This window comes from Myodes glareolus, chromosome X (assembly GCF_982192425.1).
Source record: "Myodes glareolus chromosome X, mMyoGla1.1, whole genome shotgun sequence".
Classification (NCBI taxonomy): domain Eukaryota; kingdom Metazoa; phylum Chordata; class Mammalia; order Rodentia; family Cricetidae; genus Myodes; species Myodes glareolus.
The window spans coordinates 126,868,929-126,886,607 of record NC_142053.1 but is presented as its reverse complement, the minus strand read 5'-3'; the positions used below and the strand labels follow the sequence as shown (position 1 = coordinate 126,886,607).

Here is a 17,679-nt window from a genome sequence, read left to right as displayed (position 1 = left end):
AATATTCAAGTTTGTATCCTTAAAGCACTCTGAACATTTCCCTTATTAAAAGCTACACAACTATCATCAGGAAAGTATATGAGTGTGCTGTTAAGTTATGTAACTGGGCGCCTATGCTTGGACATTTTTGTTTTAGATTTAGTGTTGTTAAAACACCACTGTAGTACAAGTGTATCTGTGCATAGAAAGAACATGTGTCTTCATTCTCTCTCTCTCTCTCTCTCTCTCTCTCTCTCTCTCTCTCTCTGTGAGTGTGTGTGTGTGTGTGTGTGTGTGTGTGTGTGTTTGAGATAGGGTCTTATGTATTGTAGGCAGACCTCAAACTTGCTGTGTACCTAAGGATGACCTTGAATTTCTGATCCTACTGCCTCTGCCTCTGGGGCGCTAGGACAGCAGGCAGGCAGCCAGAACACCCAGTTTATGTGGTGCTAACGCTGGACCCAGGGCCTTGCCCAGGCTAGGCACATACTCCACCAACTGAACTGCTTCCCCAGCCCTCTTTATTTTTAACCTTTTGTTGCTGCTGCTGCTGCTGCTGCTGCTGCTGCTGCTGCTGCTGCTGCTGCTGCTGCTGCTGCTATGGTTGTTTTGTTTTGTTTTGAGACCACCCAGGGGAATATGGCAAGATTCTGTCTCAAAAAAAAGGCAGATAAAACAAACAAGAACTACCCATAGTCCCAATAGCCAAAAACAACTGTCCAAATACAACCAGGTTTCCTGCCAGTTAATGATCATAATAATTTTACCAAACTTACATTTTATTGGCTGCCAACTATTCCATATTTCTGCTATTGTAATGTTAGTCTGGACAGTTTCTGATTTGAAATGGTGTGGCTGTGTGATATGTCTTTTGAGGCTAGCATTTGCTGGGGAAGGAAGAGTATAGTCAGGCCAGAGGAGATATTCATGGAAAAGCCAAGTCCCCCAGAGCTCCTTTCCTGCTGCCTCCCCCCTGACAATGCTTCTCTGTGCTATAGAGTCTTTGGAGCTGATAGCCACAGCAGCGGAGCACTCCAATGCTGCCATCCGAAAAATGGTAAGTGGCTCTTCTAGCCCTGTCCTTCCTTGGCCATCCCCCTGTGGTAGCTCTGTCCTGGGTTGGGGGGGGTACAGTGAGCTTGTGACTTGATGACATTCAAGGGGAGGTGTTGCCCACCCCAAGCTTTATCTCTTACTCACTGCCAGGAACGAATGCACAAGCTGCTGAAGGTCTATGAGCTGCTAGGGGGTGAGGAGGACATTGTCAGTCCCACCAAAGAGCTCATAAAAGAAGGCCATATACTTAAGCTGTCAGCAAAGAATGGAACCACTCAAGACCGATACCTCATATTAGTAAGTGCCAGGTGTGGGTGTGTGGGTGGGCATGTTCTCCACTAATACATAGATGCCCTGGTAGTCATTCAAGAGTAGACCTCTAGCCAGGCGGGGTGGTGGTGCACGCCTTTAATCCCAGCACTGAAGCAGAGGCAGGCGGATCTCTGTGAGTTCGAGGCCAGCCTGGTCTACAGAGCGAGTTCCAGGACAGGCTCCAAAGCTACAGAGAAACCCTGTCTTGGAAAACCAAAAAAAAAAAAAAGGCCTCTAGCCAGCTATCCTTTCTTCCATTGAATTTTCACTATGTGAGCTAGAATTTTTTTTTTTTTTTTGCTTTTATAGATTCTGTAACTACAATTTAGATGTGATTTGGCCAAGATTACCCACTAGGAAGTGATTCCCATGACTTTTCCTAATAACTTCCTTGTTTTTTCCTCATTATTGCTGTATCCAATTTGCAATCTTTCCTCCATTTGTTGCCTTAGATCCTTAGCAGTTGTATGAGGGTGGGGAGACTCGCCATCCACACTAAGCCCCTGTACATACATCCCAAATCTTTTCCTTCCTAGTTCAACGACCGCCTCCTTTACTGCGTGCCCAGGCTGAGGCTCCTTGGCCAGAAGTTTAGCGTGCGGGCACGCATTGATGTAGATGGCATGGAGGTGAGTGCCATGAAGTGAGGAATGGAAATGTAGGGGCAGGGCATTGGGATTGGGAAGAACATGTCTATTTTGACCCCAGTCTGTGTGTGCATGTGTGCAGGGCCTTGTGGAGCTCTGTAGGCTTCACCATGATGCTTTCCTCTTCTGTACAGCTAAAGGAGAGCTCCAACCTCAACATGCCTCGGACCTTCCTGGTGTCAGGAAAGCAGCGCTCTCTGGAACTCCAGGCCAGGTACCTGTCCTTGCCTATACCTTCCCTCCAGCTCACTCTTTACATCAGTTCTGCTGAGCCATTCCAAGCCTAGAGTGCTTTCCAGAGAAAGAGTGAACACCTTTCCCCAGAGATGTAACACCTTTCCCCAGAGATGTGGACTTGCTCTTCAGCTATGTGTGAGTCCCTGAAGACTACACACCAAGATGCATGGTGTAGGAAAAGGTTGCACTTCTGTTAACAAAGCATTTGGAGAATGAACAAGGAGCATAAAGTGGGTGACTTAGCTCTATCATGAATAACAAAATTGCAAATGGCTATCCCCACACCTGGCTACCATCAGCATGTTTTAAAGCTGAAGAAATTAAGGCACCTTGCCCTGGATCTAGCTAGCAAGGATCAGAGCTGAAATTAGAGCTTAGGCTACCTCAGCCTGGCATATAGACTCCTAACCACTGTCCGTATGGCTTTCGGAGAGCCCAGGTGAAGTGTGTAACAAGGTCGTGATCAGGGCTGGAGGTGAATGCACATCGGTACATGGCCCTTTTCTGATAAGTTACGTGGAGGGAGAGGTGACTAATGGAGGACTGCATGGAGGCAGAAGGGAGAAGGGTAAAGAGACAGAGTAGTTGGGTCTTGAAGCTCCGAGAGACCAAGAAAACCTTACTGAGGCCCGAGTCTCCGAGGCATCCAAATTACTGGTGTGAGCCACATACCAAGTTTCTTCAATATTTTTGTTTTTTCATTACAGGATTTCTTTGTAGCATTGGCTGTCCTGGAACTTGCTTTGTAGATCAGAGTGGCCTCTAACTCACAGAGATCCACCTATCTCTGTTTCCCAAGTTCTGGGATTAAAGGCATGTGCCACCACTACCCAGCTTTTTTTAAAGATCTATTTTGATTATTTTAAAATGTGTATGTGTGTCTGCAGGGGTATATGCAATGAATGCAGGTGACTGGAGTCTTTAAGCAGCAGCAGGTCCACTGGAACTGGAGTTTAGGGAAGTTATAAACTGCAGGACATGGGTGCTGAGAACTAAACATGGGTCCTCTGCAAGAGCAACATACACTGAGCTATCTCCAACCACCTAACTTTATTTTTCTTGAGACAAGGTCGTACTTTATAGGCTGGCAGGCTTGTTTATGTAGAACAGGCTGGCCTCAAACTCACAAATCCACTTGCCTCTGCCTCCAGAGTGCTGGAATTAAAAGTGTGCACTACTGCTGGGCGGTGGTGGCACATGCCTTTAATCCCAGCACTTGGGAGGCAGAGGCAGGCGTATCTCTGTGAGTTTGAGGCTAGCCTGGTCTACAAGAGCTAGTTCCAGGACAGGTACCAAAGCTACAGAGAAACCCTGTGTCGAAAAACCAAAAACAAAACAAAAAAAAGTGTGTACTACCACACCTGGCTCCATTAATTATTTTTAAGGTAACTGATTGTTATATTTATTAGAAAGTTTTAAATGTTTATAGGTATTTTGCCTGTATGTATGTCTGGCAATATGTGCATGCTTGGTGCCTGAGGAGTCCAGAAGATGGTGCCAGGTACCCTGAAACAGGAGTTACAGATGGTTGTGAAATGATGCAGGGAATGGAATCAGGGTCCTCTAGAAGAATAGCAAGTGCTCTTAACTGCTGAGCCATCTCTCTAGCTACTTAAAAAATTTTAATGAAAATTTTCAGTCTTGTATGGTGGCTTATCTGTAATCCCACCACTTGAGAGGCTGAGGTAGGGGGACTGCCAGAAGTTCAAGTATCTCACACTGGGATACAGTGTGAGACCTTGTCTGAAGAAAAATGAGGGGGAGGGCTGATTTTAAATATACAAAAAATAGTACAATATGCACCCTTATTCTTAGACATAGCTAGCTGGTTCTCATCTTGGGATCTTGTAGAATCAGCTGAGAGCTTTTTAAAAAAATCCTGATGTCTGGGTTTCATCCCCCAAAGATTCTGATTTAATTGGTCTGCATATATTCTCCACAAAGCTCCTCAGGTGACTCCATGGCACAGAATCACTGATTTAAGAGCCATTAACTAAGGATAGCAGAGAACTTGCTTAGCATGCATAAGGACCTGGGTTCCATCTCCAGAATCACTCCTCTTTCACATACAGAAGACAGCTGTTGACATTTTATCAGATAGATCTTTATTGGTTTTGGGACTTTTTTCCCCAGGCATCCTTGAAATCCTGAGTTCAAATGGTCCTTCTGCCTTAGTCTCCCAAGTAAGTGGGACTAACAAATAATGAACTTCATCTTTATACACTTTATGTATGGCCACAAATTCCACCATAATTCTTAAAAGTCAAAAGCACTATGTGTTCACTGCCAAGAAATTTCAAGTTGAAAAATATAAACAAGAAATCTTTATATAAATATGGTCAAAATAAAGCCCTCTCTATGCTGGGTTTACAGATATTTGCCACAATTTCTAGCCTTTGTGTGGATTCTGGGGATCTGAACTCTGGTCTTCATGCTTGCACAGCAAGCGCTTTACCCACTGAGCCATTTTCCTAGTACCTGCTGCCACATTTTATTATGAACATTATCAAAATACAGAAAAGCTGAAAGAACCACAGTGAACAGTAATAAAGCCACCATTTAGTCTACAAGGGTCAAGACAGTACTAGATTTAGTTCCTCACATATCTATCCTTTTAGCCACTCACCAATCCAATGGCTTTCATTTTCTTGGTATATGTCAATTGTATATAGTGATAGGTTTCATAAAGACTTTTTTGTTTTTTGAGACAGGGTTTCTCTGTGTAGTCCTTGCTGTGCTGGAACTCACTCTGTAGACCAGGCTAGCCCCCAACTCAGAGATCCTCTGCCTCCTGGGTGCAGGAATTAAAGACATGTGCCACCACACCAGGCAAGACATTTTTCATGCAAGTATGTATGTCCTGTACTTGATCATACTTAACATTCACACTCTCCTTTTGCCTCTTCCCATCCTTTCCCAACAGTCTTGCTTCTTCTACTTTGATGTCATATATAAATGATTCTATGTATAGTAAGATCTCGACGCCACCAATGAGATAAAACATTTGTTTTTTGCATCTGCCTTATTTCACTTAATATAATGATCTGCATTTGCATCCATTTTCTGGCAAATTACATAATTTTATTCCTTATGGAATAAAAACTCTATAACACACACACACACACACACACACACTTTCTTATCTAGTCAATTGACACAACCCAGGGCTGATTTCATAATGGCTGTTGTGAATAGTGCTTAATAAACATAGATGGACATGTAGTCTGTGGTATGCTGACTAGAATCTTTCATGTATATACCTAGGAGCTTGGTCAATATTTGAAGTATCACCATATCTGATTTCAACTTATACTACAGAGCCATAATTGAATAACATGGTGCTAACACAAAAACAGACATGTAGATTGATGGAATAGGATATAGGATGTAGAAATAAATACACGTAGCCATACCCAGCTAGCACAAGACAGCCCTGAACTCCTGATCCTGTCTCTACTTCCTAAGTGCTGGGTTTATAGATGTGCTGTTTTACTCAGCCACTTGATTTTTGACAGAGATGCTAAAAACATACATTGTAGAAAAGACAGCTTCTTCAACAGATGATGCCAAGAAAGCCGAATATCCAGTGACTTTAAAATTATTTTAATTATGTGTATGAGTGTGTATCGGTGTATAGGTTTGTGCATCTGAATGCAATTGCCCACAGAGCTCAGAGGCACTGGATCACCTCGGAACTGGAGTTACAGGTGGTAGGAGATGCTCCATGTGGAATAGGTTTATGCATCTGAGTGCAATTGCCCACAGAGCTCAGAGGCACTGGATCACCTCGGAACTGGAGTTACAGGTGGTAGGAGATGCTCCGTGTGGATGCTAGGAACTCTGTGAGGTTACATGCCCTTAACCACTGAGGCCACTCAATGACTTTTTAATACATTCCAGGGTAAGTTGCACGCTTTACCGTACATCACCCTCCTCAAGAGTTTGGCATGAAAACCATTAACTAGAGTTTAGTACTTGTTTCAGTACCACCACTACACCCTTTTCTTGACGGAATTTTCATAGTAAAATGCACAAGTCTTAAGTGTATCACAGCTGAGTTTTGGCAAACATTTAATTACAATGAACACCCACTTAGGGTGTGTGTCTGTCTGACTGTGTGTGTTGCAAGTACTGGAGACAGGACCTCACATGATAGATAAGCATTCAGCCACTAACCTACATCCCTCAATGTTGACTCACATCCTTTTACACATCCTTAATTTTTCATGCAGTGGTCTTAATGATGCAGTCAGATTTTCCTATTAGAAAGGTACATTTAAAGCTTAGAATATAGATGTGGAAGGAAAATAAGAGTCCAGATGGGAGAGAGCAAAGCGTGAAGGTCCTATTTGTATTGGGTGGTTGATAAGGTTGTACCAGGGCAAAGGCCTTGGAGAACACAAGGCTATGGAAGAACCAAGGAAGAAGAACAGAGGAAGTCAAAGCATGTATTGTAGCAGACATCATGCTGGCTGGGCACTTTACAATCATGTTAGTGATGTTCAGAACAGAGTGATAAGCACCATCTTTGTGGAAGGAAAAATAACCTGCCTTTTGCAAAGTTGACATGTTAGTAGTCATTGATATAGTTTCATGTATGTCCCATACGCTCACATACACTTCACCATTACCCTTTTGTCTAAGGCCTAGCACCTCCCTTTGGAAATCTTTCTTAAAAGCCTCACTCAAAGTCAGGCTGAGGCAGTCCCCGTCTCTGCACTCCTCAGTCTTTCTCATCTAGTCTTGGCCCTGATCCCCTGGACGTGGTCCCTGTGTCTCCTCTAGTGCATCATGAGCTCCTTGAGGGCAGGGATTTCTCTGAGGCCCAAGTTCCTAGTACTGGGATCTAGAAGACATTGTTGAATGAAAAAGGTTACGCGACTTGTCTGATGTTGCCTAATCTTAAGTGAAGAGGTCGAGTCAAACCTAGGTCCTATAACTCTAAAACACCATCCCAGTTGCCTTTTGTTGACCTGCCTAACCCAATGCCTTTCTTTTCTCCCCTACAAGGACTGAGGAGGAGAAGAAAGACTGGGTCCAGGTAACACCCGGGGTTTTGTGGGAGGGGTATGGAAAGGTATGGAACAAGTCCCTTGGGGGCTGTTAGACTTTCCCTTCAAACGACGTAACGAGATGGGCCTGGACAGCAGCCTTACAGCAGACAGCCAACTGAAGTCCTGAGGTCAGATAGAGACATTCTTTGAAAAATGAATCAGGCTTTATAAAAGCTTGCACCTAAGCAGCAGCCGGGAAGGCCGTCTGAGCTTTCCAGCCACTACTCCCTGTCCACATCTTATAATTACCAGATGTAGACCTGGATTTAGGGAGGGATTTTCTCACTCATATGAGTGTGTTGGGGCAGAGCTGGGTCTAGAACTAAGGCATAGCTAGGAAGGTGTGGTGAGGGTGGAGATGGGTGTCTTGCAGAGTGATCTGACCTCTCATTCCTCACGCCTCTTCACCAGGCCATCAACTCAACCCTCCTGAAGCATGAACAGACCCTGGAGACTTTCAAACTGTTGAACTCAACAAACAGGGATGATGAAGATACTCCCCCTAACTCTCCAGTAAGAGCCTTACTATCCCTCCCAGTACTGGGATTCCTTTGAGGCTCCATGTTCCTACCTTCCCTTGAGATGATCTTTTCTTCTCAGAAAATAAGGACTAGAGAGATATTGCAGGCCCCTAAAAGCAATCTTCTGCTGGTAGGGCTGCAGACTATACCCCAGAAAGTAAAGTGACTTGCCTCCAATAAGTGTGGTGGGGCAGAGCCAGACCTTTCGTATATGTGTGCTCCCAAACCCTGTGACGATTCAAGCCATGGAGCAGTGGCTGAACTGGGCTGAGGAGTGTCTCTGACCCAGGACCTAACCCTCCCCCTAGAACGTGGACCTTGGGAAGAGGGCACCTACGCCTATCCGGGAAAAGGAAGTCACCATGTGCATGCGCTGCCAGGAGCCCTTCAATTCCATCACCAAACGCAGACACCACTGCAAGGCCTGTGGGCATGTGAGTGTTGGGAGGCAGGGGCAGAGCTAAGGTGGGGGCAGCTGACAGCCTAAAAGCCCACTTCTGATTGGGTACCCTCCGAGAAGGAGGCTGCAGGTTGGCTGTGATATTTGATAAAAGAAAGGGAAAAGCCAAAGGCAATTAGGCTGTTCTTGCCCACTTGCTGCCCCAGGTGGTCTGTGGAAAATGCTCTGAGTTTCGGGCCCGCCTCATCTATGACAACAACCGTTCCAACCGTGTGTGTACTGATTGCTATGTGGCCTTGCATGGAGCACCTGGGAGCAGTCCAGCCTGTAGCCAGCATACACCACAGCGCAGGAGGTCCATCTTAGAGGTAAGAGTTCCTAATCACAATCCCCAAAGTGCCCCAGCTGCTTGAGGTCTGAACATCTTTTAGACAACAGGGTGCTGTGTGCACTCACTAATCAGGTGATCCAGGCTCAAGACAAGGAAAATGAATATAAGGGTTAAAAGTAATTTTTATTAAAGTACTCTACACATTTAACCTTCACAGTAACTAATCAACCCATACTCATGCTTCCTTTACATATGGGGAAAAAACTGAAGCCCAGAGAGAGTATTTGGCTAGGCTGCACAGCCAGAAAAACACTGCTAGGTTCTGAGACAAAAATCTCACTGCATAGCCTAGGCTGGCTTTGAATTTCCAATTCTCCTAGGATTTTTTTTAAATAATCAACTGCCTTTTCTTAAATTATAAGTAACACAACATAAAAAAGACATATTACTTAACCCAGAAGATGCCACTGTCGATATTGATGTTTCCTATCTTTCTAGGACCATGAATATACACCATTTGGGGTAACTGTTTTGTATCCCAAATGTAAGGGAGCTTTCTCTGTACCAGGACTATTTTAAATGCTTTGTTTATGCTAATTGAGATCTCATAAACACCCTCTGTGCTCTTCTCACAAGTCCTGCAGTTCATCTATTGTTAGGATTCTGGGACAGATGGTGTTAGCCACCAACTCATCCCTTTAATCACAATGTTAGAAGGATTCTCTCAGAGCAGGCAACGAGTATATAATGAAATATGAAAAGGTTAGCTGTGAATGTCACTTAGTCTGTAGAGTGTCTGGCCAGCATTTCCATGCCCCCACTGAGGTCTGAATACCCCTTCCACTAGCTGTTAGAGACAGTAGCCATTGTTTACCTGAGTGACAAAGGCTCAATCATTTCTGCTACATATGCTTTGTTACCTTTGTCTGAGACATAGTCCATATGCTATGGGGCTGTTTAAGCCAAGAGCAAAGCCTTCTGTCAACACTGATGTACCCTGTGTCTCTGATCACAGAAACAGGCCTCGGTGGCTGCTGAGAACAGCGTCATCTGCAGCTTCCTGCACTACATGGAGAAGGGTGGGAAAGGATGGCACAAGGCATGGTTTGTGGTTCCCGAGAATGAACCCTTGGTGCTGTACATCTATGGAGCCCCTCAGGTGTGCATCCCACTCCTTCAGTTTTTTCCACCCATCTGACAAAGCCACACTGCCCTTCCTTGGTGTGCTTTGTCCTCTGGGGACAGAGTGAGCCTAGCAAAGGGAAAAATCAAAACCCCTATTCTTTTGTGATAGAGTCTGTAGAGACAAGTGTTTAGAGGCCAAGGTTTTGAGGGAAAATGAGGGTAAGGTAAGTCTAGCTTTGTGGAGAAAACAGAAGGGGAGACAGGCACTTCTAGGTCTGACTTTAGAGAAGAATGTGCAGACAGAAGAATGTGTATAGACCTGAGTCTATATAATAGTGAAGACTAGCAGTTGATTTGGGCATGGGAGGAAACATATGGAAACCAGCCTGCCTTCTAGTCCTAGTTCAGCCATTTCCTGATAATTACAGTGAAAGCAAGGGTCTTCAGCAGAGGAAACAAGAAAACAAAGTTGTCTCATTAGGCAGAGGACACAGTCCAGCCCTTGGATGACTCTAGTTCTGTCCCTCCTCCCCAGGATGTGAAAGCCCAGCGCAGCCTGCCCCTCATTGGCTTTGAGGTGGGGCCTCCTGAGGCAGGGGAACGGCCTGACAGGAGGCACGTCTTCAAGATCACACAAAGCCACCTAAGCTGGTACTTCAGCCCAGAGACAGAAGAACTCCAGAGGCGCTGGATGGCTGTGCTTGGCAGGGCGGGCCGTGGGGACACATTCTGCCCAGGGCCCACACTGTCTGAGGACAAGGAGATGGAGGAGACACCAGTGGCAGCCTCAGGAGCCACTGCTGAACCTCCTGAAGCCTCCCAGACCCGAGACAAGACCTAGAGGGTTTGGGCAGAACTGGAAACTCCTGCCCCACACTCCAAATGCCCATGTTCAATTGGGGGCTCCAGCCCACTCCCAATGCAGTCAATACTTGAATTCCCATCACGGGCACTTTCAATCCCGAATGCTGGGTCTTGGGTTTTTTAATTCATCTTTTCACAAAATGTGGGCTTTTAAAAAAAACTATTCCTACATTGATGTTAATTTTTTAAATCCCTGTCCCCAGGGAGGGCAGGAGCTAATTGCTAGACTCACTTGAATTAGGCTGTTTCTTCCCCAATACCCCAGATCCTACTTCCACCCAGTTCCCCCCAAAAGTACCAGTGGTAGGAGACCTGGATTCAAGTGCCAGCTCTGCTACTGGCCCTGGAACCCCAACCCACCCTTGTCCCCTCAGTCAGTGTCTTCACATGTATGACTTTACATGGAGTGGTGACTAGGCCCTTCTTGCCTTTCCCATGGCTTATAGCTTCTACCTAGCCCCAAAGCAATCCAGTATTTTATCGTCCAGACCCATGGCAGGGCCACTGGGCAGGACGGGAATGGGAGGGGGGGAGGACAATGGATACTGTTTTTTAAAGAAAAATACAGTTTATTTCAGGCTTACAGTAACTTTCAGAGCACTGCTATGGTCCGTCCGTTTGTCCAAAGTCCAAGGTTACTGGGGGTGGGGTGGGTGCAAAAACTATTCTTTCACTGAACTCTGAAGCTCAGCTCTCAGAAGGCCAATTCCAAGGTTAAGTCATGGATTAAACAAGAAAGTGTTATGTTATTAAGGTCTTAAGCCTCATCCCTGGACTTAAAACAGCCCAACTTTCTTAAGTTCACCACTTAATCAAGCCCTTCAAACTCAAGAGTATTCAGGGTGGGAGCATTCACAGGAGGATGCAAGTTCTGGGCAGGGTAAAGAGTTGCTCCATGGGAGGCTGGGGTGGGGATATTGGGGAGGTGCCACACTTATTCTTCCAACCATATATTTATCTCACCATTCCCAATCCAGCCAGCCTCCCACTGTGGATTCTCGTCCTTTCCGCAAATGTACCTGCCAACAAGTCTGGCTTCCACTCCAACTACAGCCATACTCATCACCCATCTTCACATTCACAGCACCTACGAGGCACTATGTTGGGAAACCTGGTCTTATCTCTCATATGGTACTTTAAGGTTTAAGGGGCTGGAATAGGTCCCATCAACACAACCAAGGCTTTTCTTCCCCTGGAGGGAAGGACAGGGGAACAAGGTAGGAATATGGTTATCAGGATAGAGGTGTATAACCAAAACAGCCCCTATAACTCTCTCATAATACCCAAACCATTTACTGCCCTACTCATTTCTTTCTCCGGACAATGGTCCAACCATCTTCTACTATATCCTCTTCCTTAATAGTCTGGGAGTCTGGCTCAGGTGGTTGAGGCTGGGGGCAGATCCCATCCATCGTGGCCCCATCATTTGTAGCTGTCACCTGGAAGGAAAATATAAGAGAGAGCACTAAGTAATTACCCATGCTCTGCTCCCAACTTTCCCACATCTATGTGAACTATTTTCTTGATAATAACACCACTAGCAGCTATAACCATCACCACTTCCCGATGAATCTAGCTCTCTTCCAAAAATTTAACATTTAACATTTTCACCCACACACAGGCACCTCTTTTACCTCCATTTCTTCCACGCTGTCTACTTCATCTTCATCCACATCAGTTTCTCTGGCTGTCTTTACTGGGGTAGCGGTGACTTTGAACTTCTTTTGGTTGATGTGAGAGGTCAGCTCCTGCAGAGCAGCTCCATCACCCTTCTGGAAGTGGTGGAACATGGTCTGTAGCTGCTGACTCACCTGCCAAGGAAACATCCAATCAGCTTGGAGCTTTCAGACAATCTACCATAAAACCAGCCTCTGCTTACAACAGAGTAGAGAGGGGGTTGGATTCTCCAGAAAAAAAAATTCCCTAAGAAGTTCATCCAGGCAGCTAGGCAGAGTGGTGAATGCATATAATGGGGAGGCCTCTGAGGCACAATTGTGAGTTTGAGGTAGACATTGTCAAAATAAAATAACAGCTGAGAGTAGTGACATATGTGTTTAATCCCAGCACTCAGAAGGCAGAAGCAAGCAGAGTTCTTTGAGGTCAAGGCCAGCCTGATCTACATAGAAAGTTCCAGGCCAGCCAGGGCAACATAGTAAAACCCTGTCTCAAAAAATAAAGCAACAACAAAGTCCAGTGGAGCAACCACAAATCAAGGGCTTGGGTGAAGGTGTGAGGGCCTCCTGGAAGAGAAGGTACTAGAATTTCACACCTATAATACCAATACTTGGGAAGCTGAGGCAGGATGACTGCTATGAATTTGAAATTGGCCTGGGCTATATAGCTAGAGAGTAAAACACTGTCTCAAAAAAGAGAGAAGATGCAAATGAAATCTCACCAGGGTGAGCAATGTTAATCAGAATAGGAATGGAATTTGATCTGGCCCTGCTTGCGCATGTGGGGAAAATACCTGGTTGAGAATGATCTAAAGAGAAATAAAGGTAATATTTAAAAATGCAATAGGGAATCTTGTCTATGCCTCAAGAAAAGAACGGTCACAACCAAGAATCTTGTCCCAAATAGGCAGTAGAGAGAAGAGCGCGCAGGCAGGGGGTTGACAGATGTCTTCATATGCTCACCTGGGGCAAGCTCCCATCTTCCACAACTGTATCAAACTCAGTGGTCATCAGCTCCCCAAGGAAATCTTCCACCTCTTCCAGCTCTAAATCAGCTAAACAGGAAAAGATAGGCCCCTTTAGTCAAAGACCAACTTTGTCAGCCCTGCCCACTATTCTTCGATACCTGCCTGCTGTGTATCTGGTTCCTAGGTAAAGGTGCAGTGAGCCCTTATTCACTAAAACATCCTCTTTCACCTTGTCTGTCCTAACCGACCTCAGCCTTAGGTGACCTTGAAATAGTCTTGAGCCTCCAATTTCTCATTTCTAAAGAGAGGCTAATGGGGCCCCTTAGGGGTCTGTTAGAAGGACTCATCTAACACAAGCTTGGCTTGGCACAAGGAAGATGAGACCCTAATATTGACTTGCATCACTTCAGAGTTGAAGTATCTGAAGTGTAGAGACCCTTCACAACTGGGGCTCCACTAATACAGGAGTTCAGAGACTCAAGGGTGCTGGCTAAGAAGAAACACCGTACTTGATTGTTTTTTTGTTTGTTTGTTTGTTTTGGTGCTGGAGCTCAACCCCTGGGTCCGACACATGCTGAGCAAACACTCAACCACAGAACTACACCCTCAGCTGGATGCACTCCTTTTAAAAATAAAATCATCATAACTGCAATAACCATCTTCAAACTTCGTGACTCTAGCTAAGCCCTGTTCACTGGGCCTGTTATCTTATGGGCCCATGCTCTGTCTTTTCTGAATGAAAGACTAACTTTCTCTTCCCAGACATAACTCTTCCACACTTGTGCTTTTACCTGTGTTCACATCTCTCTTCCCATCAAGCTAATTATTATATAGCCAGATGTTAGACAGGTGCCTCAAGTCCCCATATCCAAAGCCACATTTATTATCCCAAAGCCACATTATTATCGTGCTTTCCACACCAGCATCTTATCCTCCAAGGTCCCTCTATCTAATAGAAGTTTCCTAATCTACCCTGCCATTCATCACAAATCTGTCTCTTTCCCCAACCTGCTCTATGGACAAGTACTCTCTTTTTCTTGACCACTCCCACTGCCCTATTTTAGACCTTGTTTTCCAGACCAAAATAGCCTTCTCATGAGTGTTTCCTTCTCATATTCTACACTACCTACTTTCTGAATTTTCTAGTTAGCAAACACCATCCTATTACTTACCTTAGAACCTGCTCAGGAATTTTATTACCACTTGTGAAGTTTGCCTTTGATAAATATTCTACTGAGTTTAAGGGATTGTTTTGTTTTTGTGACAGGTATCATGTAGGGCCAGGCTAGCATCAAACTATGCAGTCCAAGGCTAGCCTAGAACTCCTGGTGATTGGTGATCCCCCTGCTTCACCTCCTTAATGCTAAGATTATAAGCATGAACCACCATGCCTGATTAATGTGGTTCTGGGGATTGAAACCAGGGTCTCTTACAAGTCAGGCAAGTACTCTAGCAACTAAGCCACATCCCCAGCTCAATTTTGCTGAGTTTTAACGAGGATTTCCATAGAAAGCTCATGAAAAACAAAGCCAGGATCAAGCACACACCTTGTAATCTCTGCACTCAGGAAAACAAAGCAGGAGGAACATGAATTCCAAAACAGTCTGGAGTACAAAAAGCAGATACTCTTCCCAATTACTACTACTACTATTAATAATAAAAACATCAGCTTGGAAAAAGTGTGTGTAATTTGACCTGTGAAACTTTCTGCATTGAACATCTAACTGGACAGGTCTATAGCTTGAATTGTACCAACACTGGCCTAAAGGATAGACAGTCAAGACACATAAGGCCTCCCATCTCTTACCCTTTAGGGTTAGGGTGTCTTTGCGCATGCACTACCACTCTTCCATTCCCTTATTACAATACAGGAACCTTTCAGAAAACAACTTCTTTGAGTGTGCATTATGTCCTTACCTAGTTCACCCCTTTTATTTCTTAATACCCATCCTAATCACTACTCTTACGAAGGTTAAAAACCAAAAAAAAAAAAACAACAACAACAACAAAAAAAAAAAAACCAGGGGGCTGCCAGCCTGATCTACAGACTGAGTTCAAGGACAGCCAGGGTCACACAGAAAAACCCTGTCTCAAAAAACAAAAGAGGCTTCTCCTCAGGCTCAGATAACTTGTGAATTCTGAGCACTTCTTGTCGCAATGCTTACCATCCACTTGCTTATCTGAAACCACTCACTAGATACACTCCCTCAAAACTAGGATATTAATGGAGGGTTTTATAAAAAATTACAGCATATAATACTCCCACTAGGTCCTCTTGTTCTTATTCCCCACCAAGGCAAAACGAAGGCTGTAGACCTTTGCTGTAGAAGTAGCCATATAGAGTTACCAAGTACAGGCACTTGAAATGTTGCAAGTCTCAAGAAGTGCCCATTAAGACTTTTAAAAATGCAGATTGTAAAAATTTAATTCTAAAAATGTGTTAAATATTTAATTCTTTTTTGTTTTGTCTTTTTTTTTTTTTGAGACAGGGTTTCTCTGTAGCTTTGGAGCCTGTCCTGGAACTCACTCTGTAGACCAGGCTGGCCTCGAACTCACAGAGATCTGCCTGCCTCTGCCTCCCGAGTGCTGGGATTAAAGGCATGCACCACCACCACCACCTGGCTTAAATGCTTAATTCTTATGGCACACTGAGATATTCTGGAAGAGAATTTTTTTCTTTATTATATATATGTATGTTTTTCTTGTATGTATGCCTTGGGCATGTCTGGTGCCCACAGAGGACACAAGATGGTGTCAGATCCCCTGGAACTGTAATTACAGTTATGAGTCACCATGTGGGTACCGGGAACTGAACTCAGGTCCTCTGTAAGAACAAATGCTCTTAAATGCTGAGCCATCTTTCCAGCTGTGTTTTACTTACTTGTTAATTATGTGTATATGCACATGTGTGCAGATGAAGATGACTTTGGATTCTCTGGAGTTACAGGTGGTTGTGAGCTACCAGACATGGGTGCTAGAAACCTAATTCATGTCCTCTGGAAGAGCAGGAAGCTAAGCATCTCTCCAGCCCCTTCTTTTAAGGACAAGTTCTGGTTATGTAGCCTACCTCAGTCTGCCTCGTGCTAGAATTACAAACATGGACCACATGCTAGGCTTTGGATGTGAATTTAATACTATTGTATTTGCTTCTTTCATTCATTTACTCATTCATTCATTCGTAGCAGTGGGGGATTGGACCTAGAGTCTCACATGTAGTAGGTAAGCACTCCGGTAAAGCTAAGATTCCCAGCTGTTTATTACGAGCCAAGGTCGTAGATCAGGCTAGTATGGGACTGGGGTCCTTTCGCCTCAGGAGGAACTGAGATTACAGGACTGCGCCACGTGGCCTGGCTGCCTTTTATTTTTATCAGAGGTATTGCTTTTAATTTTGTTGGTGCGACGGACAGAGCTCAGAAGCATGCACATGCTAGGAAAGTGCTCTACCAGTGGGCTACACTCCTCACCCAACAATTTCATGACCGTGTTTACTTGTGGAGAGGAAGCCATCTTAAGTGACTCAGTTCTCTTTCCATGCGGTCCCATCTATCAAATTCGGATCGCTATGCTTGCCGGTCTTTGACCACGGAGCCACTCTCCCTCCCCTGATGAACAATTTTAAGGTACACGATATGGAACACATTACATCGCACATTCCTATTAGTCGGATATTTTCATAACCATTTTAGGAACTCTGGAACCTTCTGGAAGGTAAAATGTGTTGTTCAGGGACATAGTATCATTCATTAATGACATTCAGTGTCATTGCCTGTAAAAGCACTCAAAACGCACGAATCTGATTCCAAAGTCACCATTCATTCGACATGAGAAAGCGCGGGCTCTCTAGGACGAGGCCTCACTGCTCCAAACACCGACAGACAGACAGCAACGTCTCACACACACTCACCATTGGCGATGAAGTAATCCTCCACTGCACCCCCCAGCCACTCGGCCTTCTCCTGGCTGTGCACGCCCCCGAAGCCATTCTCCACAGCGATCTGTGAACACAGGCCCAAGCCAACCATGACAGCATGGAAACCGGAGTGGCGTGGTCTGCCCTGGCCTGGGAGGCTGCCGCCTACGCCGCCCAGCCGAGGCTCTGGCGCCTCGCCCGGCCAGCTCCTGTTCTGCCCCAGCCCTAATCGTGACCCCCCGCCGTGGCCCCACTCACCTGCAAAGCAGGCCAAGCATCTAGAGCCGCTCGAACAGCAGCTCCGAAGAGCTCTCGCACATCTTCTGCCGCGCCCGCCATCATCCGTTTGGATCACGTGGCTCCCAGGCAGCCCAATCGCGCGGCAGACGTCGCCAGGCAGAACAAGCCAAAAGCCAATTCTGGGAACGCAGATTCGTTTTCTGCTGACCTGGCAGCAAGACCAGAACAGTCGAAAATTCTGTCAGTGATAGATGACGCCACTTACCGCAGTAAATCCTGATAATTAAAAGTTGAATCTGGAGCCGAGGAATTAGGGAGCATAACCGAAAAAAAGAGGGAGAGAGAAATAGGGAGAACTGAAG

At 45.2% G+C, this 17,679-nt stretch overlaps 2 protein-coding genes across 4 annotated transcripts in view; one reads left to right on the top strand and one right to left on the bottom strand.

The window, feature by feature from the left end:
• Fgd1 (FYVE, RhoGEF and PH domain containing 1) overlaps positions 1-13,043 on the top strand; it is a 45,229-nt gene extending 32,186 nt beyond the window's left edge. Inside the window, exons 9-18 of one of the 2 annotated variants that reach the window (XM_048441602.3) lie at positions 978-1,036; positions 1,186-1,332; positions 1,884-1,976; positions 2,129-2,208; positions 7,242-7,272; positions 7,697-7,798; positions 8,115-8,240; positions 8,413-8,574; positions 9,553-9,696; positions 10,198-13,043. In XM_048441602.3, coding sequence (XP_048297559.1) covers positions 978-1,036; positions 1,186-1,332; positions 1,884-1,976; positions 2,129-2,208; positions 7,242-7,272; positions 7,697-7,798; positions 8,115-8,240; positions 8,413-8,574; positions 9,553-9,696; positions 10,198-10,503 — 1,250 coding nt within the window. In that variant the 3' untranslated portion in view covers positions 10,504-13,043. The remainder of the gene's footprint in view (positions 1-977; positions 1,037-1,185; positions 1,333-1,883; positions 1,977-2,128; positions 2,209-7,241; positions 7,273-7,696; positions 7,799-8,114; positions 8,241-8,412; positions 8,575-9,552; positions 9,697-10,197) is intronic. The other variant, XM_085684618.2, reaches the window with a different exon arrangement.
• Positions 11,075-17,468, bottom strand: Tsr2 (TSR2 ribosome maturation factor). Of its 2 annotated transcripts, XM_048441603.3 has the most exons (5): positions 17,336-17,468; positions 17,072-17,162; positions 13,163-13,254; positions 12,161-12,337; positions 11,075-11,965 (listed from the first exon to the last, which is right to left on the bottom strand). In XM_048441603.3, the coding sequence occupies exons 1-5, from the start codon at positions 17,417-17,419 to the stop codon at positions 11,831-11,833; spliced, it is 579 nt and encodes a 192-aa protein (XP_048297560.1). In that variant the 5' UTR covers positions 17,420-17,468; the 3' UTR covers positions 11,075-11,830. The 2 variants fall into 2 exon arrangements, with proteins under 2 accessions (XP_048297560.1, XP_048297561.1); XM_048441604.2 differs by lacking the exon at positions 17,072-17,162 and having other exon boundaries at positions 17,336-17,452.
• Positions 17,469-17,679: the final 211 nt, after the last annotated feature.